Raw genomic sequence first — 26,254 nt, 5'->3', positions numbered from 1 at the left:
AAAAGTGACTAGTTGTAAGAAGATAATTGAGGAGCTTGAGAAAATATCTTTCGATGCTCAAAATGTACTAGCTAGTGTGTAAAATAAACTGGTATATATATAAGATAAGGTGAATCAGTTATAAAGAGAATGATCATGTTTGCAAGCAATAGGAGAAAATCAATCATCTAGAATATATTTGGATTTATCAAATTAATCAAGTAATATCAACTCAACCTTCATATGATTTAATTTTATATTAAAAATATTAGCAATGCTTGGATTTTTTTTACGTTACAAAAATTAATATAGATTGATAAAAGAGAACCCACAACATAGCATGGATCAAATAGATCAAATACAAGTGAACCCACAATATAGCATGGATCAAGTATCATGGATAGAGTATCTAGTATATTTATATTTCTCAAAAAAATTCAATCCTCACTCCTCACTTGTGTTCCAATCCCTAAAACATGCTTTCATGCTGTCACATTAGGGATCAACCGAAGCAATCCCCAATCAAGTTATAATTATTTGATGAGTAACTATTGCTATAGAGTGGCAGACTTCTAAGCAAAATCCCAACTGAGAATTGCGTTTTTATATTTTGGACTAGATGCTTGCCATGAGCATTTTTGGATTAGATCCTTGCACTGACAGAAACGTATTGTTATTTGGTTATTAGCACTGGTAGAAATAAAAATGGCAGCAGTGATGATACAAACAGAAACATTTGTTCAATATTTGGACACCATAGTATACAGAACTGGCTAAGAATCACGTTGGATTACAAAGGAAATCAGGATGTTAATCTTCTTTCTAGAAGAGATTTTGTCTAAGATAACCCAACGACCAGCTGTCTTGAAAATTTCTCCAGATAATGAATGAGTACATTTTCTAAACATGTACATGTACACTGCCAGCTGCAGCACGTCATTTGGATGGCAAGGAATATACAACTAGAAGACATTGCTGTGAAGAAGAGGATTTTTTTTACACCTTCGAAATCTTTGCATGCGCAGAGAATTCATCTCCCAAGTCCCAACCATGCAAGTGTCCCCATAGTACTCGTGCTATTAATCTTGGAAGGAATACTTCAATGGCGGAAAGTCTTCACTACCTGCTCTATCCGTCTTCGACAAAGAGGACAGTTGCTCAATTGCAAACAACATGTTGTACAGCAGCACATATGACCACACCTACAGATCATAATGAATTTGAAAACTCAATCGCTCTGAAATTGAAAAAATTGATGTCTACTCCTGCGAAAAAAGAACGCCCCTTGTTCCTCTTTCCCTTACTCCCGACATGCAACATAAAACAGGCCTGTAAATAAGTAAGAGCCTTCTATTTTTATTTTTTTAATATAGTTTTTTTGGGGGAAGGAGATCTGAATTTAAAACCTCCCAGAAAAAAGAAAGTTATGGCTATCAATTAGGCTATTTCTCAATCACAAGTGTCTTGTATGGAGTATGGTGATGTACAATTTATGATGCAATACCCCCCAATGCATGTCACACTCACACAAAGATGTTATAGTACCAACAAAATAATAAAGATCATATAATCGGGCACCAAGAACTGTGTTAAAGTGCATGCAGCTAGCAATCTCCAATAGCATGAGAAAAACCAAAGAAGTGTCCATGAATTTCGGACACAACTAGATTGCAATTACGTGTGAGAAAAATACAGTTGGTATGAAAAAGCCATTATTTCCAATAAGTAATATAATTTGCAATCTGCAGATGCGTGGTTTTTTTTATGAACAAGTAATTGGGAAAATGCAGCACTTTATACAAGTAATAAGATAAAAATTGAGAAGAATAAGAAACACCTGGGCAGCTCAAGCTGCATGGCAGGTGAGAGAGGGGTGAGTTATATATAAGGAGCGGTACTTGGTTCGGGGGTGCATGTGCATTTAGCGAATGGTGTAGCTGTTGGCTTGAAGTGCTAAGTTTTGGTGAGAGAATTTAGTGAGGAAGAGACTATACCTATAAAATGTGAAAAAATCTCTTCACTGAGTGGAGGTATTCCTAGTCCAGTTACCAATCAACAACAATCGTTTATTAATGAGATGCTTTGTTAGTACACAGATTCAAATGCTCTGATCTGTCTTGACAAAAATTTTCATGTTGGCACTTATATAAGAATGTTAAAAATATTGCAAAAGGTACCATAATCTTTACAAGATTACCAGACTACAGATCTTGAATATAATGTTGGACCAATGTTAACAAGTTGATTGAGGTACTAAATGAGATCAATTCACCAACTGGTTTTGCTTTTTTACTTTGTTTTCAAAAGTTAGTTTGAACAACATTTATATGTGGAACTTTAACTTAGTATTGCTCTATGCATGTAGAGCTTGTTTGGCAGTGTGGTTGCGGGTGCTTTTCAAATAACTTTTCATGCCAAAATGCATGTCAATGATGTTTTTTCATTTTTTAAAAATTATTTTTGACATCAGCACATCAAAACGATCCAAAACGTACAAACCATATTAAATTTTAGCCAAAAAAAAATTTCAAATTTTTTGGGAACGCAGGTTGAACCGCGTTCCCAACATGCTTGTAGTATTGCTCCTCTATGCATGTATGCTCACTGTCTATTCCTTGAGACACACGCAGACAAATCAATAGTGTACTTACGGGAGAAAAACAGCATTGTACTCCTGCTCAAGGCATATCACACATAGATCTGGAATTGGACGTTCTCTCTTGGCACCATCTGAACCGTTCTCAGCCTTGCCATTTGAACCTGAAAAAAAATTCAAAATAAAAGATATCGCATGCAAACTATTTTTCCTTCAAAAATGGACATTATGAGCAACTTACCCTCGTTATCTTGGCCTGATCTCTTAGCAGCGGCAAGAACCCTGCAAGAACCATGCTTTTCAGCTCTATTTGTTACAATCACAAGGAGAAGTCCATATGATAATTCATTCTAAGTATGTTTCAGAATTAATTTGAATAAGGCAATGTGTATATCGCCCTGAGCACCATACAGGCTGGAATCTGGCAAGGAATAGGACAAAATTTCTATTTGGGAATTGCATGCATATAAATATTCAGACAACTAGCATGTCCCTTCCCTTGAAACATTTTGTCATGAATGCCTTCCACCAAAGAAACATACCTGCTCTGCAATTCCCAACGGCGCCTTCTCTCCATGATATACCGTATAACATGCTTGGTGATCAGGAAAGCACCAAAAACTGTCAAACCCAATGAGGCGTACTTATACCACCTGGTACAGAAATATAAGTTCTTTTTTTCAATGGTTTAATGCACAATTAACGTAAATATAAAACGATAAAGCATTATGAGCAGTTAAGAGTGCAGGCAACCTTGCCCACTTCCCCAAATTCCCAATGAGTTCATCAATTGACTTTGGGGATACATAAAAAGGTCCTTTATGAGGACGCTGAATCCGAACTGTTCCAATATCATCTTTGACAGCCTGATCATAAAATGAAGAGCTAAAAAATTAGATGACAGTAAATAAAATAACAAGATACGTTAAATATATAACATGATTGGTTTTCAAATCAAATGCTCAGACACTTCAAAACTATAAGTAAAGGATATTTTCAATACAGCAGGCCATCAAAAATCCACATTCACATGATAACTATTGAGCCTCAACATTGATGCATATTTTCAACATAGAAGCTGAATATCCAGCAATTCTAATATTCACCAGTAACAACAGAGGGAAACCTCATGAACCATTATATCGGATGTATTGTCTTAGCTACCATAATCATTTTCACATTACCATACTGCACGCTGCTGGAAATGTTTGACACCACTTATTGCAATAACAACACGGGTGTAAATAATTTTAATTAGTGAGCAATCGTACCTCGCCAACCACAGTCAATGAAGTACCAGTTGGAAGTACCCTTTCAATTCGCTTAACTCCAAGCATCTGAAATAACAATCATGATAAAACAAACTTGACCCAACAGTACAAGTTCTGATGCATAAATAGAAAAACATAGAACAGGGCAGACCTTGAGGCCTTGGAGATAGTCTAATGTTCCTCGTACAAGTGATCGTCCTGACTCTTCAAACACTTCGCTTCCAACAGTCAACACAAAACCAGAAGCACCTCGGGCCCCCACAACATACACTCGGTCAGTGCCGTCATCCTAATAATGGAAATCCAAAACGGCATGAACAGATTTTCTCTATCAATGATACTCCAGATGATACTTATTCCAACATTTAAGCTGTCATCTTGTTTCCAGAGGCAACAATATAGTTAAACAATCGTGCTCGATCGAGGACTAAAGGCACAAGAAACTATCTCTTACCAGGTACCATGGGACCTCTTTACTCATTGATAGCATTAAGGCTGAGTCCTGAATCCAAGATCCAGCATCATTGTGCTTGAGGAAATGTTGTTCAGCCTGAAATTATAACACAAATAAGAATATTAAAAAAAAAAACGTCAATTGAGCAGTTATACCCTTTCAAATAATGATTATTTAACATTACCGTCTCCTCTACTATAACACCTCTCAACCCGCTAAACTCGCAACTTATTGGAGACTCAGCACCAACTCTTCCAGAGATTGCAACAACCAGTGGTAAGACTTTGCTTTCAATATCCAGCAACTTTGCTGAAAGATGAAAGATTTCAAAAACCCATCATTGCAGATGCAAATGGGCATTCCCTAAACATTCTATAAGACAAAATTAAGAGAATTAAATCAGTTAGTGGTGCATAAGACATACCCAATTCCTTCAGCTGATTGACTTTTGCAACTGACTTAAGAACCTCCGCATCCCTGTAAGCACGCACATAATTAATTATTAACAAAATATAATAAGGAAAAAAAGAGGAATCAAAGAAGGGAGGTACCTGCCGCTGCTCCTGCCAAGTAAATAGAGAGCAGCTCCGCTCAAACAGCAACTGATTCCACCCCATGGGATCATCATCTTCAATCGCCTACCTCAAAGAAAAACCCAAACTAACTAGCTAAAATCATTTCCGTATCAAAGGCAAGGAAATGCGAGAATTGGTGGAAGATTATTATTAGGCGGAGACAAAAGAGAATTAGATGCGAGGAGTAAAGGAGAGGGACAAGGAAAGGAAGAGATTTTTAACAGCTTTTTTTTTGGCCGTGTCTTTCTTCGTGATATCCTAATGGTTCCTAGGGCATTATACTGTTAACTTAAAACGCTTGGGTTTTTTTTACCGTAGAAATCTATAAATGTGGATGACAACGTGCTACATTGTATATTTGTTAAAAATTTATTTTTGTCCTCAAATTTATTTTTTTCCGACGATTTAATTTTAATTGAAGATTAATTAATTTCACCCTGTATTTATAATCTGTACCATTTATCAACCTTATACTCGTCATTTTATTTCAGTAATTTATAATTTGTGTCCTATGTCATTTATATTCACCCATTAATTGCCTTAGTGTTATTTTTTTTTAGTTTAACGTGGGTGTCTGGGCCAGCTTTTATGCACCTCGATTAATCCCACGAACCCTGAAGTTAACGACCATGTAAGCCTCTAGTGGTCATCATATGAGCAACCACATGGCTCGAACCTGAGACCACAGAGGGAGCAAACCTTTTAGTCCCAAACTCTTACCACTGGGCCAGAACCTAGATGATTCCTTAGTGTTATTTTTGCCAAATCCCAGTTGATCGATATTTTTTCATGTACCAAATTTTTTTATTAATTCATCCATGTTTCCTACTGAATTTATCCATCACCATTCATGATGAAATCTCTCTAAATTTTATTGTTTTTTTATTGATTTAAAATTTCACCATTAAACGTTGTTTACCTCTACCGTCAATATTTTTTGTGCTCCAATTTAGAATTTTCACATCAATTTACCAAGACTTTTCATTTTTAATCACAATAATTCCCTCATAATTTTTACTAGTTTGGATTAAAATGACTCGAATTAACACTGATAAACCTGACAAACCCTCGATTCAAGTCATTAGAATGAAATAACCCTATAAAAAGCAAATTGAAAAAAAAATGAATTTTAATTCTTAACTAACGCAATGTTGAAGGACGAAACTGAAAAAAGTCAATTAAAAAAAACAAGTTAGATCATGAAAAGGGGATAACTCCAAAGAAATAAAATTGAAAAAAAAAAATGAAATTCACTCCCTAACTAACACAATGTTGAACGATGAAACTGAAAAAAATTAGACAAGAGGACTAAAAAATAAAATAGTAATCAAAATAATAAGGATCACACTTGACATAAGAAAACAAATGATGGGATAATTTGTTATTTTAGAGAGAGTCGGCATCATAAACCGATGAGAGGATGAGGGAAGAGAGAGGAAATAAAAGAAAAGAAAAGAAAAGAAAAATGGATTTCCAGAGCCACATAGAAGCTAAAAAAGAACATCTATCGCCTCATGAGAATGCAATGTCCAAAACAATTCTAATGATACCAAGAAATGTTGGTTTCGAAGCACATAATAAGTCGTATACACCACGACAATGTGGCGGCCTCACTCATATGCTAGTGAGTGGAACACACGTGCTGACCATTTTTTCCTTTTCTTTCACTTTAGTCTTTGGTTTGTCCTTGATTATAAATTTCACTAGAGTAATCAACAATAACTATAAGTTTTTTTTTATCTAAATTGTCCTTGATTTTTCTTCAATTGCAGTACTATATGATCAATTTGTTAAAATTTATTCAAGAAAAATAAAATTCAATAAAAGAGGACCAAGAATAAAACAGAGAAATCTCATGACCAATCTCAAATTCATGTGAAAAAGTATTTTTCAATCCACGAACTTTTCTTTTTTCTACTTTTATGATCCTTATAGTTTTTAAAATTTTTGTTTTGATTTAAAAGTTTTTTATTTTAGTCAATGGGTTCAAAAGAGGAGAGAGAAACTCAAGGATATAAGTGAAAGAGAGAAAAAGGTCGTTGGTTGGTTATGTTACGGCAACAAAAAAATCAATATTGGCATCAACAAGTTTGATTTAACAAGAGGATTTCCATTAAGATGTTTTTTTTTTTACTTTCAACATGTCTTAAAAAGTGGATCAGATTCAAGAGAGAATTTGTTTTTATCTTGATTTTGTGTTTTAGAACTAATTTAGGGGTGTTTTGAGTTGATAAATTGATTTACTGGGGGTACTAAAAATGCTTATTAGATTTTTTTGGGTCAAATAAGTTAAAAATAGATTTTTGATACCAAAAACCCACTGCTAGATTTTCCAACCACCTATTTAGTGGTTGGATCCTAGGCAAACAGATGACGCATTTTTAATTTTTTTAAAAAAATATAAAATCTGACTTTAAAAGTAATAAGAAAAGGCCAACCATATGAGCCTAGGCTCCCAAACCCATGCGAGGCTAGCCCTTTGTCCAATGGGCCACGAGCAATACAGTTTTTGGTATAATTTTAGGTTTTTTTTAAGACCATGATGGATTTTTATTTAGAAAGTAATGCTTTTAATTTACAAAACATCACGATATTAGGTCAATCATCGATTTTGCGTTGCTAGTGTTTGTTTTTTTTTATTGTATTATTAAATATAAGATAGTTTCAAAAAACACAAAGTTATTAAACTCAATTGAATTCATGACCCGTTGAGCGAGTTTAGCAAGTTAACCAAAGTTATTAAACTCATTTGAGTCTCGAGTCGCGGGTTTGGCAGGTTAACCCAAGTTATTTTTTAAGAAATTGCTTTTTTATTCAAATTCATCCTCCAACGCGGGGTTGATTGGAAATTGAACTGTGTAATTTGTTTTGGTTTGTTTCCTATAGGGTTATCGTGATCTCTAACAAACATCTTGATATTGGGTTGGTGCTTGATTTTGCAAGTATTTTTTCATATAATTAAATAGAAAGTAGTTTCACAAAAAAAAAACAAAGTTATTAAATCCAATGGGACCCCTGACTCAAGTCACATGTATGATAAGTCAAGCAATGTTTACTTAGGTTGATCTAATATGTCATTTTATCAAAGTTTGAAAAAAAAAATCTTCTTGATTATTATTTTTTGTAGTCATACCACTTATTTACTGATCGTTTGAGCTACTTTTACACTTATCAAGTTGACTGGATCACATCAAGAAAACTCCAATGTGATTTACTTTGAAGCCCGGCGAGTCAAGTAGGAGTTGGATCGGGAGGTTTTAAAGTTAACCCTCTATGTCGGGTTTAATGACATCGTCAAATAACTCATTGCGACATAGATATTTTTTTTATATGATAAAAGAAATTAGGAAAATATTTTAACTATATTCTTCAAATGAAGTTTTATTTCTTAGAAGAAATGTATTTTGCACCATAGATATTACACATTTTGGCTATCCTATTTAAAAAAAAAAAATTGATACCCCCGTTTAAAATTGTAGTTTCGTCCCTAGATGAGCACATGTTTATACAAGTCTCTCTCTAATAAGGATGATAAAAAAAAAAGTGCATGTCTAAGTGTGTGTTTAGTAGCATGGTGCATGTGATTTTATAGAAGTGTGTTTGGATAAAAATATTATTAATTTAATGATTTTTTTAGGTTTTTTAATGTTGTCAGTATCAACATTTCAAAATTATTTATCAACACATAATAAAAGCATTAAATTGGTATTCTTGCAACCTGAACACACTTTAAAAATATTCTTAAATATAAGTGTAAATGTATTACCAACATTGCATAAGTGTAGTATTGATGATGTATCAAAATTCGATAAGCTCGTGAATGAAGTTATTTGGTGTTTGAATGGTGGCTAATCATATGTTCTTCTTATTATTTCATTCTCCATAGCCCAGGAAGTTTATGATTGTTGGTGAAAGTCTCAATACCTACAAAATAGTCCTTTACGGTGGGGTTTAGGGATCCTCCGATGATAAAATCAGTGGCTTTTAATTAGGAGAATGTAATAAATATATAAATAAGAGCTTTAAATTTCACAAACAAGGATGTTTGTTCTTATTTTTGTATGATAAATACTCTAAGAGTTAATGTATGAATGCTCGGAGAGTAGAAAGATCTGAACATTTTACCTTGATAGTTCAAAGGGTGTTTATAATCCCTAAACCTTGTCATTTTGATGGAGTGGAGGGATTAAAGAGTTATTTTTCCATGATGATATTAATGAAGGATAAAAATCTCTTACATATTATTAATGAGATAAAAATATGGTAGGCTCTTGGAAGACCTTTTATACATGTACAAATATAGGGAGATGATTATTTCTGATATGAATAATTCATCTTAATGATCTTAAGATAGAACTCGGACCATTTGGGTCTGGCGCATAGCTAAGCTTAAGAGAGATGAGTTTGATAGTTTATTAGCCCAAATTGTTTTGGGTTCAGCACATGGCTGGACCTAAATATATTGAGTTTAACAACTTACCAGATTCATGGTGCCTTGGGCTCAGCACACAGCTGAACCCAAGTATATTGAATCTGGCAAGTTCCCAGACCTATTGGTCATGCCAAAGATAAAAATTTTAAAACTAAGACATGTAATAATAAAAATGGTTATTATCATAGTTTTAAAACTTAGCTCGAGGGTTCATCTGAACCAAAACCTGGGTCATTGGTCGAGGCTTAGGTCACGGGTCAGGTTAACCCGAGTCAACGTAAGAATAAAAGTGGTATTATCATATTTTTAAAATCCAGTTCGAAACCCGGGGCAAGGCCTAGGTCACGGGTCAGGTTGATCTGAGTCAACATAAGAATAAAAATGGTTATTATCATATTTTAAAATCCAATTCAGGATTTGACCCGGGGCAAGGCACATGTCACAAGTGAAGTTGAAAAGTGGTTATTATCATAGTTTTAAAACCAGACTTGAGGGTTGACTTAGGGTAAGGCTCGAGTCACATATCGAGGGGTCAACCTAGGGTGACCTAGATCAATATAAGAATAAAAATTGTTATTATCATAGTTTTAGAATACGATTCAAGATTCTACCCGGTATGAGATTCAAGTGACGAGTTAAAAGGGTCAACCTGGTTAACCCAAATTTTTTAAAAAAAAATAATCAAAGCAACCTTGTTTTGACCTAGAAATCTTTCAAAAAAAAATCAATAGATTTTTTACCCGTATTTTATCCTAGGTCAACCCAAGTTTTTGACTAAGTCAGGTCGAGTCAATCCTTTCTTAATTTTTTAACCTTAATCAGTCCAAGTCCTATGTCAGCCTGGTTCTGGGTCAACCCGCCATGTTAATCATGGTTTTATAACTATTATTATTATTATTATTATTATTATATTATTAATTTCAATACTCAATATAAACTAAAGTAAAAAAAATGTAATTATTTTTTTAAATATGAAAGTTTGATAATAATACATATTAACATTAAAATAGATTTTCTCATATTTTATTTTGTCTTATACACTATTATCAAACATAATTTTAACTATATCTTGTTTTATACTTTATTTCTTTTATTTTTATCTTTTCTATTCGAGGACAGTATAACTTATTGTTATATTAAGGTATACTCTGAAGTACTATTTTGAAATAACTAGCACAATTAAGGACAATCTTAATTTTAGCCTGAAAGTCTGATAAAGTGGCTGGAAAAGAAGTTGTCACATGGCCCTCCGATTACGAATTAAATACGCCATCGACATCATTCTGACCCGCATCAAACATGCAAGGGCCTTGCTTGAAATAATCTTCTAGAGGCAAGTATTTATGAAATTTCTTGTCTAGAGTAATTAATTTATTTGTTAGCAAAAACCATTTTCAGCAAATACTAAAATCATTGAAAGATATGGGAATAAATAAATAAATAAACTTGGCTTGCAATTTAAGAGCTCGGTCTTTAAAATGGACAAATTAAGCCACCTGAATTCCAAATGAAAATGGACATTTGCTGGAAATTTAGTAGATCCAACAATGGCAAAGTTATACCTCTTATGGAAGTTAGGGGCTCCCACAGAATCCATATATGGATTCTGAAACGGTCGGTTCATTGCATCCACTGCAACAAGTTTCAAGAAATGATTTGATCAACTATCTAGTAGGTGGCCCAATGGTAAGAGCTTAGGATCAATGGGTTTGCTCCCCCTGTGGTCTCAGGTTCGAGCCATATAAGTGATAATATGATGATCATTGGAGGCTTATATGGTTGTTAACTTCAAGGCTCATAGGATTAGTCGAGGTATGCGCAGGCTAGCCCGGACTTCCACGTTAATAAAAAAAAAAATTTTGATCATGAGATTGCAGGAGATTATGATGGAAGCAAGAGGTGAATGATGAGATTGATACATTACTTAAGAAATCGATAATCAAGCGGCCATACAGAACCGCCCTTGTGGCTCATGGAAGTAAGTTTGTATATTATAAGGGTTGATGAAGTTTTAAAATCCAAAATTCTTATAATATTAGATAATCAGGTTAATTTTTTAGTTCAAATAATTTGACTCATTTTTTCAGTCAAGAAGTCTGGCGACTTGATATAAAAAGTACAGGTGATTGATGGCTAATACGTGCAAAAGATCATCTTTAATGGATGTGGGGACTCTCAAATATTTAAGTCAGTGTATATATAGAAAGTATACTGATATTTTAGAGAGATAGACTCTGAAAATAATATGCTAAAAATATTAAGAATAAAAAGATTGTGAAACCTTTTCATTTGAAGGATTTATTGTGTATTTATAGCCTAAAAGTTTTTTCTTTTTATGGAGAGAATGGGCTAAAGTATAATTTCACCCTTGTGATATTCTGAGTTGTATTCTACTCAAAATAATACGTATTGGATCAATATAAAATACTAACAGATTCACGTGGGGGCTTGGAAAAATTTTCAATAGAGTGTTAGGCTCCGACAAGTTATTGAAACCCATTAGAAGTGAAAAATAGACTCAAACATATTGGGCTCTAGCGTGATAACCCAAGTCCATATGAATGATGGGATGTATGCCCTGCACTAGCCGGCATAATACCACACCCAGCATTAGGCATACGTCCAATATGGGCTTGAGCTATCATGCTCGAGCCCATGCATCTTGGTAATGGTTGGATTTGGGTGTGCTAGCCCGAGTTTATAGAGATGTTTTTTGGATTTTTTAGAGATTTTTTAGGTATTTCAAGAGGGTTTTTAAACCGTTAAATTTCAGTTCATGAATGCTTAACTAATTCAATCTCTGAGACTGAAAACTGCAGGATAGCTGAAATTCAAAGGGATAACAACAGGCACGAACGAGAAAATGAAGGCCAGAACTGTGTGGATAGCAGAAAATTTAATAGCCATGGCAAGTGATCAGAAAGACGGGGTGGGTAGCAATAATAGGATCATTAGCAAAGAAGAGAAACATGAGCCATCTTTATATGATATTCAAATTTCTTGACTTAGCTGGAAAGCAGAGTCAACATGTACTTTCTAGATAAAATGACCCTTTTCTCTCCTGCCTCATTCTCTGGTTCTAAAAAGTACACGTAGAAAACCTCTTTGCTGGAAAAACCCTAAAATACATTGTAGGTTATTGGCTCAGCTATTTACTTATTTGTTAGGTTTAAAAAATGTTCTTAGATTTTGTCTATACCCGATAATGCCAAGTCACACGCTTATAATAATAATAATAATAATAATAATAATAATAATAATAATAATCTCAAGCCAGCCTTGTAATCATAGATAATTTTTATTAAAAAAAAATTCTAAAAAAATCAGGAATGTATTGTACCCAGGACATAAAACATGGTAAATTAGAATAATGGATTTACTTTTTTTATTATTGATTTTACCTCATTTTTTTTTGTAAAAAATATCTAATTTTTTGAACTTGATCTCATATCATGTGTATCAGGCTAGCAAGTTAACTTAGATTGACTCAAAAAAAAATTTAGATAGTTTTTTTAATTTTTTTTTCAATATCATCATTTGACATTAGATTATTGGGTCTTAAATTTTTTGAATTTTTTTTTATGGAGTTCTCTCAATCTCATATTTTAAATCGCGTGATAATCAAGTTAACTCAAATTAACTCATAGTTTAAGTTTTTTTTTTTGTGTTAAAAAAAGTTAACTCATCATGCAGCATAATACAAAAAAGTTTTTGAAAAGTCGGTTAAAATTGTAAGAAGAAAACTCATTCAATAAATTCTCATGGTTATTTTTTAAAGAGTCTCACTACTAAATTTTTTATAAAAATAAAATATTTCTATCAATTAATCTCATTCATGAAAATATTTCCAACAATTCTAAATCAATTTTTTAATCACGAGAACAGAATGATTGGCAAGTGCTCCAATATAGTCGGCCCAAAACTAAGTTCAGCCCAGGGGAGAGCATGAGGCCGAAGCCTGAACCGGGTCGCAAAACTTACAGTCGGGTCAGGTCGAGAATCCTGACTCGTATGAATCAACTGAAGTGAAAACTAAAACCCCTAAAACCCCAAAGGCTAAAACAGCTCTTGCTCTCCTCTCCGCCCCCCATCTCTCTCCGTCCAACAGACATTTCGTTTCTGAATCGCAACCTAAATGGCTTCGGTGGTTCTTAGAAACCCTAATTCGAAGCGCCTCTTTCCATTCTCCTCACAAATCCACTGCTGCTGCCGAGGATCGGCTTCCACTCACTCCTCAATTTCCGAATCTCTTTCTTCTTCAAATGACAGAACCTCGTCTTCTTCTTGGTGGAGATCCATGGCCACCTTCACGAGAAAGTATGTTCTCTTGATATCTTATCTTATTTCTCTTATTATTGTTGTTTTCTCTTTTGTTTCAAATCGTAGTTTAACTGGGTAGAAATAGAATCTTACGCTAACCCATAAGAGAGTAAAGGGAAAAAATGATGAAGGAAAGGGATGAATGGTGACAGAACGGAGAAAAAAGAGCGACTTGAATAGGTTGTCAATTGTATGACCTCTTGTTATTGTGTTTGCAGTAAACCTCATGTGAATGTGGGAACAATTGGACATGTTGATCACGGCAAGACTACTTTGACTGCAGCTATTACAAAGGTTTGCCTTTTTCATGCATTTTCTGGGTCTTGAAAGCTTTGAGCATTCAATTGGATAGTACCTTAAGTGTTTCTTTGTGTGTAGGTGTTAGCAGAAGAGGGGAAAGCCAAGGCCATTGCTTTTGATGAAATTGACAAGGCCCCTGAAGAGAAAAGGAGAGGAATTACTATTGCTACGGTTGGAATTGCTCCCCCCCCCCCCCCAACACCAATTTTCTGCATGCATTTCATATACCAAAATTCTATTTTTTAAACACTTTAATGAGCACTACGTTTAGTCATTTTAGAAATGCCAAAAATGGATTACTATTTTCGCGGTCTTTTTTTTCTTTTTAATAAAAATATTTGTTTTTTTAATATGATGTTGCAGGCCCATGTGGAGTATGAAACTTCTAAGCGTCACTATGCTCATGTGGACTGCCCTGGACATGCAGATTATGTTAAAGTATGTCATGAATTTAGTTTCTTCTTGGATGAACAATGAAGATACATTTCAATTTTTTGCAGTCTTTGGCTGCATACCATGCTAGGTTCAATTTACATTATTGCGATGATTACATATAAAGAATTAAAGATGCAGGAGGTTCTGGAAACTTGTAGCAAGAGTGATGGGCACATGGCAAGAATACTTTCATATTCTTTGCAGGAACCTTACATCCACGAATAACTGTTGTAACTAATGTTTTGCTAAACCTATGAAAAATGCTGGCAGTTATACATTAGAAATACCGGTGAAGAAAATGTTAGTCATTTATGAAAAGTGGATTGAGAAGTTATTTCTGATTTGACAGACTCGTATTTATTGGAGAACTATTTAAGATTTTTTAACAGTTCTTCGGAGTTTACTGGTTAAGTAATTGAATTCCCTTAAACTCTATTATTGATGCATCCAGTAATGATTCTAATTTATTTGCAGAATATGATTACTGGAGCTGCCCAAATGGATGGTGGAATTCTGGTTGTATCTGCTGCTGATGGGCCCATGCCACAAACTAAGGAACATATTTTGCTTGCCCGCCAGGTTGGCATCTTCTATTAGAATCTAAAGCATATTCAGTTTTCCCTTTGACTCTTGTCTGATAATCCAACCTTGAACTTTCTTCTTCTTCTTTTTCTGAATGTTTTGGCTAGGTTGGTGTACCATCACTTGTATGCTTCCTGAATAAAGTTGATGTTGTATCAGATCCAGAGTTAATAGAGCTTGTGGAAATGGAAGTGCGAGGTATTGTCCTTTTTAGACTGTGTTCATGGAAAGTTATTTCCTGCTTCTGTTTTATTTTATTTGCCACAAGTTCTTCACTAGACATTTGTTTGTGACAGAACTTCTTAATTTCTACAAGTTTCCTGGAGATGAAATCCCTATTGTTCAGGGATCGGCATTGTCTGCTTTACAGGGTACAAATGAGGAAATAGGCAAGAATGCCATTTTAAAATTAATGGATGCTGTGGACGAATACATTCCTGACCCTGTGCGTCAACTTGACAAGCCTTTCTTGATGCCAATAGAAGATGTTTTCTCGATTCAGGTAAAGAAGGGACATTTAGCATACTGTGTTTGGATTATTGCTCACAAGAACTAACTGCATCACTGCAGCAAGCTTTTAGTGTTCTCTTTGTTGTTTTGGGATTTCATTTCCTTAGTTTGTCTTTGAATCTCTTTCCTAATCTGAAATAGGCTGGTGAACTACTGGGTAACCCTGCATTGATGGTGCTGTAAATTTCCTTCTTTTCTTTGTATAAAACTCATGGTTGTATGTTTAAGATGTTTTGACTTTGGATGTCCTTTTGTCTTCATGTCATGCGATATTTGTGGTAAACCGTGCATAATTACTGTCTCATTCTTCACCTGGTATTGCTGTAAGATATCTTTTGCTTGCTCATGAAAAAAGTTGTGCTCTCTGGAATCCAACTTTAATTTCAATTTTTTTTTTATTGAAGGGACGTGGAACTGTTGCGACTGGCCGTGTTGAACAAGGGACCATCAAAGTTGGCGAAGAAGTTGAAATTTTGGGATTATCAAAAGTAAAATCTAACTTGACTATTTATTTTTTATTGCTTGTGAAGCATTTCATTTACTTCCGTTCGAAAACTAGTGCAGCTGTGATTTACTGTACTTCTCATTTGAATATTAACCAACAATTTTGGAGGCGATTGTGCTTTCAGTTTAGTCTGGATATGAAATTTAAGGAGTGCTCTGGCTCTGGATATTATTGTGCTCCTAATACTTGGGTTTTTTTTTTTGCAGGATGGTCCCAAGAAAACCACTGTAACTGGTGTTGAGATGTTCAAGAAATTGTTGGATCAAGGACAGGTAAGACTACAGGTTAAGCACTATTTACAATTTAGGCCAGAGAGTCTTCTTTGCAGCAGTTATTGAACGATTGATGGGTATGTTTATTTTCCTAGGCTGGAGACAATGTAGGTCTTCTTCTTCGTGGCTTGAAACGAGAAGATGTGCAACGTGGACAGGTAAGCGGCAGGCAGGATTAAGAGCCCATTTAGTATTGTGATAGCGGTTGTTTTTCAAAGTGCTTTTCGTTTAAAAATACATCAAAATAAAAAAAAAATTATGTTTTAAAATTTATTTTTGATACCAGTATATTAAAACAATTTGAAAACACAAAGAAAAATTAATTTGAAGCAAAGAAAAAAATAAATAAAAATTCAAATTTTTGCATGAACATTTTCAAAACACAAAAACAAACAAACTCTAAGAGACAAAATTGAAACACTTTTTTTATGGATTGTAGATTCATTTTATCAAATTTATAAAGTGCACTCTTTCTTATTACTAAATATGTGGTTTAGAACAAAAAAAATTTGATCATTGTTGTTTATTCTATGTAAATGTGGCATTTCATTTAATATTATCCGCTTCAATTTGCATTGATACTCTATAAATTTAGCGTTTCATTTAATAACCACTTCAGTTGGCATCATTATGATCGTTGTTGATCACTGCATTAATGAAGAATCTTAAAAAAAAAAGTATGACTTGTATTGATGTTTGAATTTAGGTTTGCTTAACTATCTTTGTTCCCACTTGTTATTTAGGTTATTGCCAAGCCTGGAACTGTGAAGACATCCAAGAGGTTTGAGGCAGAGATATACTCCCTCACGAAGGATGAAGGAGGTCGTCATACTGCCTTTTTCTCCAACTACAGACCTCAGTTTTACTTGCGAACTGCAGATATCACTGGAAAAGTAGAGTTGCCAGAGAATGTTAAGATGGTCATGCCTGGGGACAACGTGACCGCAGTCTTTGAGCTGATCTTACCAGTTCCTCTTGAAACAGGTGTGTTCAGCTAGAACCCTAATTCTGACTTTCTGGTGCAAGTCAGTTATTGATCTTCCTTGGACACAATAACCTGTTTGCTCCTGTCATGCAAACCCTTTGATTGTTATTTTATTATCACTGCGTGAAGTTTTTGGGCATATCACATGTGAGAATGACAGTTGCATGACTGAATGAAGAAACTTGGTGTTGTTTCTTAAATCTGAAAAAAAAGTGATAAATGGTTTGCCCATGCACTGAATTTATTTCTGATTTTCAAATGGTAACTTGAGTGTACTTGAAGTACTCATGTGCCAAATTCTGCACATTTTATCTGTAGCTTTGTTATTGTGGGATTAATATACTGCATGTTCTTGATATGACAGGACAAAGGTTTGCCTTGAGGGAGGGGGGTAGAACAGTTGGAGCGGGGGTAGTCTCAAAAGTGCTTGATTGAGTGTTTGTGATGGTGGACACTAAAAAAGCGGTGGTAAGGACAGATTATTATTTGATTAAAAGAAATGCCATGTGATGAGTTCTTGGACTGCTTCGATGCAATGTTTTCCTAGGTGCTGCTAAAGAGAGATTGTTAGCGGTCTGAAATGGAGTAAATTTAAGAGGATTATTGTCTTCAACCCCATCCATTGCGTACAATTGATCAACGTGGTTTGATCATTTTGTTTCGTCTCTTTTTTTTTTAATAATATCCCTGTCAAAATAGCAATGGTTTTGGACTCGGACACCACGGTAAATCATTTTTGTTTGAAAAATCTTCTTTCCCATTTTTTTCTGGAGTGAATTGTTGGAATAAGGTGTCTAAACGGCCGGCTGAGACTGTAAAAGCTCATTTCAGGAACTGTCTGAATGTCGAAATTACAGTCAGTGTAAAATTACCGAGTCTATTCTAATTTCTATGCTTTGACAGCGAGTCTATTGCAGGATTGGTGCCCGTAACTAGAATGTGGCTAAGAACAGTCTCACAGCATCATGGCGTGATTCCCGCTCAATTTTTTCAAGAGTTTACATTTGCATGATTTCCACTCTCAAAATCCAGATGAAGCTTCTGAAACCTTATTTTTTAATGTCCCCACGGAGAGAGATTCTAAAGCCAGCTGCTGAATAAATAAAATTAAGAATCTCTCTTTCATTAAAATGTTTTTTTTTTTCAAATTAATTTTCCAGTATTTTTTTTAATGTTTTAATATACTATATTAAAAATAAATTTTAAAAAATAAAAAATGTATTACTTTAACACTACTTATCCTCTTTACACAATATTTGCACTGAACTTAATACCTAACAGAAGAGAGTTAAAAATGACCTCTTTAACGCCATTAACAAATTTGTACGGAGGCTTTTATAGGTTTTCTCTGATGAACAAAATATAGGTTCTCCGTTAAAGTTCACATCTCATTCATTTACAAAACCGATCATAGAATCTACAAGAACGACCTGAATGATTATGAGATATCATCCGCCATACCTGTATTAACCACCCAAGCTCAGATGCAGCAGCTGTTTGACTCGAGTCCGCCCATTCAAACATCTGCGCTCTGCCAGTAAACTTGAGCCCATTTAATTATCACTTGCTACAGCATTTGCAGTTCCAGTCTCCACCTCGTCGTATTTTCGAAAAATATTAGGTATTTCCATGACATCATGTTTCACAACTTCCATCACTTGATGCTCATACAAGCCTCAGTACTGCCACTGCCATCACTGTTACAGCTCTGAAGTATATGTCACGAAAACTTTCATTCACGATCCCCATTATTTCCTCATCCTTCAGACCTAACTTGCTTGCATGCTTGCTAATGTAAACAACCGTGTCCTTCAATTTACTCACTGCCCAAGAGAGCCAGACCAGCCCAAGACCAACACTGGTGCTGAACAGTTTAGATGCACAGAAGGATACCCTCCCGCAAGCTACCCTGCAGATGATGGAAAAAAGAAGAGCAAGGCCAGCCCCAGCAATGCCAACAGAGAACTGGTTCAGAAGCTCAGGAAGCTCAGGGCCAGATTTCTTCAGCAACAAGACAGCTGTTTTCCCACGTCGCTTGTCCATCATCAAGGATAGAAGGCTCTCGCATGCATGGAAGTAGTTCCTTTTGTAGAGATCCCTCTCTCTGCCTCCCTTTCTATTATTCTTCTTTTTTCGGGATGGCTTGATTTTTACAGGACTGCCAAAAGAAATAACACTCATTAAATGAGAACAAAAATAAATAAATAAATGAAAAATTACTCTTTCTAATCAAGCTTTTCTATAGCAAGCTGTTTTTGTTCCTCTTTTTCTCCCCCCTTTTGTTTTCTTTATTTTTTGTTAATTAAATAAATGAAAAATCTATCGTTTGGTTTTTTTCACTTTGCAGCAAATTTTTTCAATATTATACTTTGCAGCCTAAAATTTAAATGCAGATAACACTTCACATCGTTAGAAGTTGTTGCCAGAAAAAAGTCAAAAAAAATGTGAATTTATTTACATGACTGCCATTTGAAATAATAACTAAAAAACCCTAAAGCCTAAAAAAATAAAAAATACCACTAAAAAACTTGAAAAAAAATGTAGACAGGGAGAAAGCAAAAGGGAACAAGAAAAAAGAAAAGAAAAAAAGGCAACCCTTCTCTCCCATCTTTGGTACCAAATCCAGCTCCGCCATCAATCCTTCTCCAAAGTTACGCACCAATCTCCCCACATTACCATATAATTTGGATCTTTGGGTCTTTTAATGGTGTCTTTAGAATATCCTTCCTAGCAATCACATCTTGCTCTTTAGGTCCATCACAATTTATTAAACAAGAAATTTATTAAACAAGAAAACTTGAAATGGGAGAAAGCTTCAAGGTGACTGGGGTGATGTTTCCATCTCACCACATGACCACACTTTGAATTTGCTTGGATCAGAACACCAAATATGTCATTTATTCTTCCACTACCATTAATTTATTTAAATTGATTTTATTCTTACACTTTGACATTTAAAATTATTTAAAAGCTAGTTGATAGTACCAAATCCAACTCCACCATCAATTCTTCTCTGAAGTTCTGCACCAGTCTCCCCACATAACAATGTTACCCCATCTCCCCCACCACCAAATCCAACTCCACCATCAATTCTTCTCTGAAGTTCTGCACCAGTCTCCCCACATAACAATGTTGCCCCATCTCCCCCACCAACAAATCCAACTCCACCATCAAGAACCCAATAGATCTACACCAGTAAATGCAGCTCCACCATCAACCATCAAGAACCTAGTATCACCTCTAAATCAATGGCATGTGGGAGCCTTCCTAAAAGATAGAATTGACCTTGTTTCTTTCATTAGGACTTTGCTTATGGGTGAGAGAAAAGACAAGTTGGGATTTTTGGATGACTTTTAGTGAAATTTCTGGTGGGGACTCGTGGTGAGAGAACGATTGTGGGTTTGGAGAGGTTAGGATGCTCAAAATAATTTTCCCAAAATTCTTTTCAGAAATGTGAAAGAAGATACCAATAACAGGGAAGAAAAAAGTGTAATCCAACAAAGTTCTTTAATCTCTAAAGATAATGTTGTGGAGCTTCATAAAAAGGCAAATAAAATAATTTTATAGCAAAAGTAAAATGATAAATGCTCATCTTGAAACTATTGAATTTCTATCCACCAAAACACAAAAGAGTATTGCAAACATAGCACATTCCAAAAAATTTGGCCTCCCTTCACCCACGTGAAACCCACCTAAAAGCAATCCTAATCTATGCCTAAATATTTCAAACCCTCAAACACTAGACTAAACTTTTGAATGAACGCAATATAATCCAAGATAATAAAAAACAGGACAAAGTCTCTCATTTTGGGCATTTTCATGCTGACTTGTCATAAGAGATTGACAAAAAGAAAATGACAAATAAGGTGCTTTTGCAATGAATAGATTCCTACCTCTTCAAAGTAGCAGATGAGGCATCTCCGGCCTTGAAAGATGACCCAGTAATATTAGCATCTACTTTACTTGTATCAAACCTGGTCAATCAAATGATTGCTGAGAAAAGTCTTGGAACTATAACTTGACAATAGTGAGAAGGACATAGAAAACAGGTATAACATAGCATGAAAAATTAGCAACGGCAAGTCTTATTGCAAAAATGGAGATTAGCAGACCATACAGAGCACTATCACCTAATACTGTAGAAAGACTCAAAACCATCTTTTCAGGCACTATTTAGTAGTTTTGGATATGTGGAATCAGTTTTTGCGAATGGAGGTGGGTCATGGGCACTCCAAGTAGAGTGGATGATTTTTCACTCAATGGTATACAATATGGTTTTAAAAGGGAAGACTGGGATACAAAGATCCCGTGGAGAAATGCACAAGCCATAGTGATTAGTTTCTCATACTAGACAATGTTCGTTCCAAAAATAAATCACAGTCCAAAATGTTTTAGGAAATGGCTAATGTCCAGCAGTAAATGACCCCAATAGAAGGAATTTTAGACGCTAGATACAAATTTTAGAAAAAAAAGAACACGGAGTGCAAGGCATCCTTTGCGGGAACAAGAGAGTTTTTCTTTCTTAATAAGGGCTTCAGAAGATGTGGTTTCTATTTGGGGCAACTTAAACTCTAGAAGCAGTTAGCAAGTTTACTAATCGAGTCAATCAGTCAAGATCATAAATTAGGATTTATTATTCCACTTAAAATATAAAAATGAAAAGCAAAACAAGGAATTAACTTTAGTTGAACCTTGAGAAATTTTCAATAGCATAACTAGAAAAGCTGCCTCGTGCTTCTGAGTTAAATACAACCAGGTCTAAATATCAATACCTTGTAAGTTTTGGGATGAGCATCGACTGTTTTTTCCACATAGTTGAGCTATTTGACAAGTAAAACTCAGCAACAGTAGAGAGGACATCCTTCATCTCTGTCCCACTACCCGTTAGCAATACTCGACCATCTGGAAGAACTGTAAGCTTTGAACTACGGGCCATATCTGCCACAAAGTCAACTAGAGATTTTGGGGCATCAAGTTGACCACTTGGATAAATAAGAGGAGAATGTGACAGCTGTTGCGCATCAAACATCACTGTTTGAAGCCCCATCAACTCAGATAGCAGAGATAAATCCAATCCATCTCTTTCTAATTTATTTGACTCGGACATAAGAAACTGCAAGATTTTTTCCTGTCTTGAGCATTTTTCAACTATTCCAAAGCTGAAAAGTACCGAGTCTGGGCGAGCATCTGACAGCAAAACAAGAATGCTACTTAGAATACTTGAGCACTCTGCAACAATATAATATAGATTTAAGCTTCACACATTACATAAAAAAGGATGATGTACAAATCACTTGCCATATCATCCCATTAATTGTCACAGAAAACACACACCAACTTCGACCTCTTCCATAGCCTTCTAATTGTTTGATCATCATAGATTTCCCATTCCATTGACCGATCAAAAACAAACTCTTGTTCTATTGACCACGCTTTCCAAAATCACTACAGTTATCCTCTAAATCTATGGGAGCTACTACTACATTCTTTATCAGGATGTTATGTCACCAGAAGCAACACACTCAAAAATTATATCGCCTTTCATTGCTTTTGTTGCTTAAGTTAACACATGCGCATTACAATAAAAAATAATGGAATGACTTAATTAAGAAATAGAAGTTCTCATGGTACTTTTACTAAAATTCAACTAAACTAAGTCTCAATACCAAACTAGTAGGGTCTGCTGCATGTATCCACCTTCTCAGATCAGTTCTGACATGGATTTTTTTTACAGAAAAAATGACGAAAGATAAGTAACCTCAATACCAAGCTTTTCAAATAAAGGAAGATAAGAACGAAACAAAAGGAAATGAGTCCACAGGGTTGCAAACCTTGCACATCAACGAGTGTAGGTGTTCTAACTGTTGAGTCAATCTCAGTAAACCGATTAGATTCACAGAACCTATTCATGGGTCTCCATGGTTCCTCGTGCTGGTGTAATTTCAGCACAAGAGAATTCAATCTTGTTATCTCTTGTCTTGTTCCCTGACTAGGTAAATAGGGCTGACAATCCTGCATCAATAAAATGTTAACTGTCATTTATTGTTGAACAGACACAAGCTGTCATGAGATGGAACAAAAACCGAGAATAATAGCATTGGCTTATCACCAACTAAGCACCCAATTATAATGTTTTCCTGGGATGATAAAATCTTCTAAATATAATAGTTTTGGTTTTTATTGGATCTGGGAAAGATTGGAAGGCGATTGTGGAGGAGACTAAGATATCTCCACTATTGTACAAGTACAACCTTAACAGAAACATACAGATAAGTCAACAATCAAAACATTGAGTAAAATAATAAATAGATATCAGTATATCGATTTCATAATTTGCACTAAAATTAACAACAAAATGAAATGATTACTTCCAAGTCACAGATAAACTGAAAAAATTATGGAAATGAAAGAGGAGAGGCAATTTGGTACAAGCTAATTTGAGGGTTAAATTTTATTCGATAGGTGGCAGGTTCTTAATGGAGCCCAGTGGCGGAGGCAAGAAATCGAGGCGTTGCATCTGTTACTCCAGATGGGTCTGGCTCACCTAATAAGATCAGGTTTTACTTAATTATGCGTATATCACAATCTGTACCGCGTAATTCTTTTCTAAGAAGAAGATATTAAGGGAAGTAGCTGTAGGCTGCTCAAGCCTGAAATTGCAGGACAAAAACCCTCACTCTCGTTAAACAGCTTAAATTAAGTGTTATCTACTTTGCAGATGGGCAGATAGTAAAGGCTTTTTATCTCTGGAGCCAACAACAGCTTCCTAGCACAGCTCTCAACGGACACAATAGAACCACAGATTCAAAACAAACATGAAACTGAAGCAAAACAAACCAATTTCAAGAACCATTCCAGATGAATCATCCACAAAAACAATCAACAGTGAGCAGAATAACAATCATACCTTGAAAACCCTTTTCTGATCTTGGTGAAAAACAATAGCAGGGGCAGAAGGATAGCCATGAGAAGCCATCAAACAAAGCTTAACCATCATAGAAGAAATCTCTCCTCCTCCTCTGAGAGTTCACAGCACCATATACTTATCCATCCATACCGTAGACCTCAAAATCAAAAACAAAAAAGACTCTAACTTTCTTTTTAGGAGCACCCTGCCCACAAATAAAGAAGAGACATTGATAAGATGAAAATATATTTCTGTGGAATGAAATTGGATAGAAAATCTTCTGGGTCAAAAATCTGTGGCAGACAGAGAGACACAAGATGGCTTGCCTTTGCCTTGAGAATCCAGCTAGGTTTAGGACACTCAAGCAGACAAAATAATATCAATTAATCTTTTTTTTTTGTTTTGTTGTGTCTCGGATTTGGCTTCTCTAGAACTTTCTTTCTCCTTCACTGCATAACACTTTTTAAATCAAGGGAAATAAATAAATTGTAATCGTATTAAATTAAGTTATATTAAAAATTTGATAATCATATTAAACCTAACATGAGCTAACCTATAACTCATGTTGTGAAATTGATTGAACTTAATAGCATTTTTTTAAAATATATTTTTCGTTTAATCACATTACAATAAAAATGTATGCTATCAAAGAAAGTAACCAGATAAATTTAAAAAAATAATGATGATCATGAGCTGGAAAAAAAAACTTGTTAATATTATAAACATATCCCTATATTTCTATTCGAAAATAAAAGAGAAATTAAATGTTATTTAATAAAATAATATCTAAATTATATTCTTAATTAATTTAAAATTTTAATAAATGAGTATATTTTTAATATTTGTAGTTAATTAATTTTGTAGAAAAATAAAATTAAAGAAAAAAAAGAAAAAAAAACATATCAGGTGCTCGGGCTTGCGTAACCCAGCATGATTTGGCCCTCTAAAAAGAGCACGGGCATGTCAGCCTACTAGATCAATCTCACGCACATGACTTTAAATGAAAATCCTTTCACTATCAAGAGTGGAAAAAAAAATTATTAGACGAGAGGTTGTGTATAGCGACAAACGACTTGTTGTTTCCGAGATTCTGAAAAATTAATGAGTGGCCTAAAAATCCATTCTCAGCCCATTTTTTCACCTTGAACACACCATTAAAAAAATCCACAAAACACTTACAAACTTTAGAAACACCCTAGAAAACTCTAAATAAAAATCAACTATATTAATAAAATCTAAATTGACCATAATTTACTTTTCTAGACATGTTTATTGAAAAAATTCATCATTAATGTTCTATTGTCAAATAAAACTTATTAATACCAAATTTCTTTTTTTTTTGTTGAAATGTGGTGAGCTTGAACTTTCTCTTTCATCCATAGTTTTTTTATGATTTTATCTTTTTTTTATTAAATTTAGTGACTGAAAAATAAACAAAATAAATTTTTAAACTAAAGTAAAAACACTAAAAATTTTGAGATTGGCGACACGTTTTCTTCTTGTTTTACATTGTGGTTCTCTGTATTTTGCTTATGTATTTTTATCACAATTTAGGACTTTATCTCATATAATTATGACATGGAAAATTAAATAAAAAAGTAAAAAACAATCAAAAATGTAAAAAAAAGGGGAGTTCAATAAATACGAAAGCATCTGGAAATTAACCTCAAATCTTTTAATATTGTACTGGCAATAATAGATAGATATTTTACGTAAATTTTTTTTGTGGTGGTCTTGATAGATTGCAAACCCTAAAAAATAATTTGTAAATTGATTAAATGTCTAAAAAAAACTCAAATGGTGTTTTGAGTTATTTTCTAATAGAATATTTGTATTATAATAGTGGTTTTTTTTTAAATATTTTTGTTTGAAAATATATTTAAATACATATTTTTTATTTTTAAAAATTTATTATTGAAATTAGTACATCAAAACAATAGAAAAATACTTAAAAAATTAATTTTGAAATAAAATAAATAATTCTCTACCCGAACTGAAAGAACCAAAGAGCCCTTGGGATTTCCGTAAAACCACGATGTGGTTTGTTTACAGTTTACACTGTATAAGCACTTATAATATTCGGCTATTCGGTTTTGATTTTGATAGATTTGATTCCATTTTTTACCATCTA

General features: G+C 34.3%; 3 protein-coding genes across 4 annotated transcripts; 1 reads left to right on the top strand and 2 right to left on the bottom strand.

Annotated features, from left to right (window-relative positions):
- Window positions 1-636: 636 nt before the first annotated feature.
- Window positions 637-5,155, bottom strand: LOC133682814 (E3 ubiquitin-protein ligase SP1). Its single transcript, XM_062106343.1, has 11 exons — window positions 4,852-5,155; window positions 4,725-4,777; window positions 4,485-4,609; window positions 4,301-4,396; window positions 3,998-4,135; window positions 3,847-3,912; window positions 3,329-3,441; window positions 3,118-3,228; window positions 2,817-2,857; window positions 2,631-2,739; window positions 637-1,181 (listed from the first exon to the last, which is right to left on the bottom strand). The coding sequence occupies exons 1-11, from the start codon at window positions 4,926-4,928 to the stop codon at window positions 1,079-1,081; spliced, it is 1,032 nt and encodes a 343-aa protein (XP_061962327.1). The 5' UTR covers window positions 4,929-5,155; the 3' UTR covers window positions 637-1,078.
- An 8,175-nt stretch (window positions 5,156-13,330) lies between these two features.
- LOC133683097 (elongation factor Tu, mitochondrial) lies at window positions 13,331-17,964 on the top strand. The gene is made up of 12 exons (XM_062106618.1): window positions 13,331-13,624; window positions 13,846-13,921; window positions 14,006-14,098; window positions 14,291-14,365; window positions 14,837-14,941; window positions 15,052-15,142; window positions 15,241-15,446; window positions 15,859-15,942; window positions 16,166-16,231; window positions 16,327-16,389; window positions 16,975-17,215; window positions 17,581-17,964. The coding sequence occupies exons 1-12, from the start codon at window positions 13,443-13,445 to the stop codon at window positions 17,649-17,651; spliced, it is 1,353 nt and encodes a 450-aa protein (XP_061962602.1). The 5' UTR covers window positions 13,331-13,442; the 3' UTR covers window positions 17,652-17,964.
- Window positions 17,965-18,528: 564 nt separating this feature from the next.
- Window positions 18,529-24,525, bottom strand: LOC133683098 (uncharacterized). Of its 2 annotated transcripts, XM_062106619.1 has the most exons (6): window positions 24,450-24,464; window positions 24,124-24,328; window positions 23,048-23,228; window positions 21,989-22,445; window positions 21,110-21,190; window positions 18,529-19,374 (listed from the first exon to the last, which is right to left on the bottom strand). In XM_062106619.1, exons 2-6 carry the CDS (start codon window positions 24,211-24,213, stop codon window positions 18,882-18,884), a joined length of 1,302 nt encoding a protein of 433 aa, XP_061962603.1. In that variant the 5' UTR covers window positions 24,214-24,328; window positions 24,450-24,464; the 3' UTR covers window positions 18,529-18,881. The 2 variants fall into 2 exon arrangements, with proteins under 2 accessions (XP_061962603.1, XP_061962604.1); XM_062106620.1 differs by having other exon boundaries at window positions 21,989-22,403; window positions 24,124-24,525.
- Between the last annotated feature and the right edge of the window lie 1,729 nt (window positions 24,526-26,254).

Source organism: Populus nigra, chromosome 2 (assembly GCF_951802175.1).
Source record: "Populus nigra chromosome 2, ddPopNigr1.1, whole genome shotgun sequence".
Classification (NCBI taxonomy): Eukaryota; Viridiplantae; Streptophyta; class Magnoliopsida; order Malpighiales; family Salicaceae; genus Populus; species Populus nigra.
The sequence above is the reverse complement of the archived record's forward strand: the minus strand, read 5'-3'. Positions and strand labels throughout refer to the sequence as shown.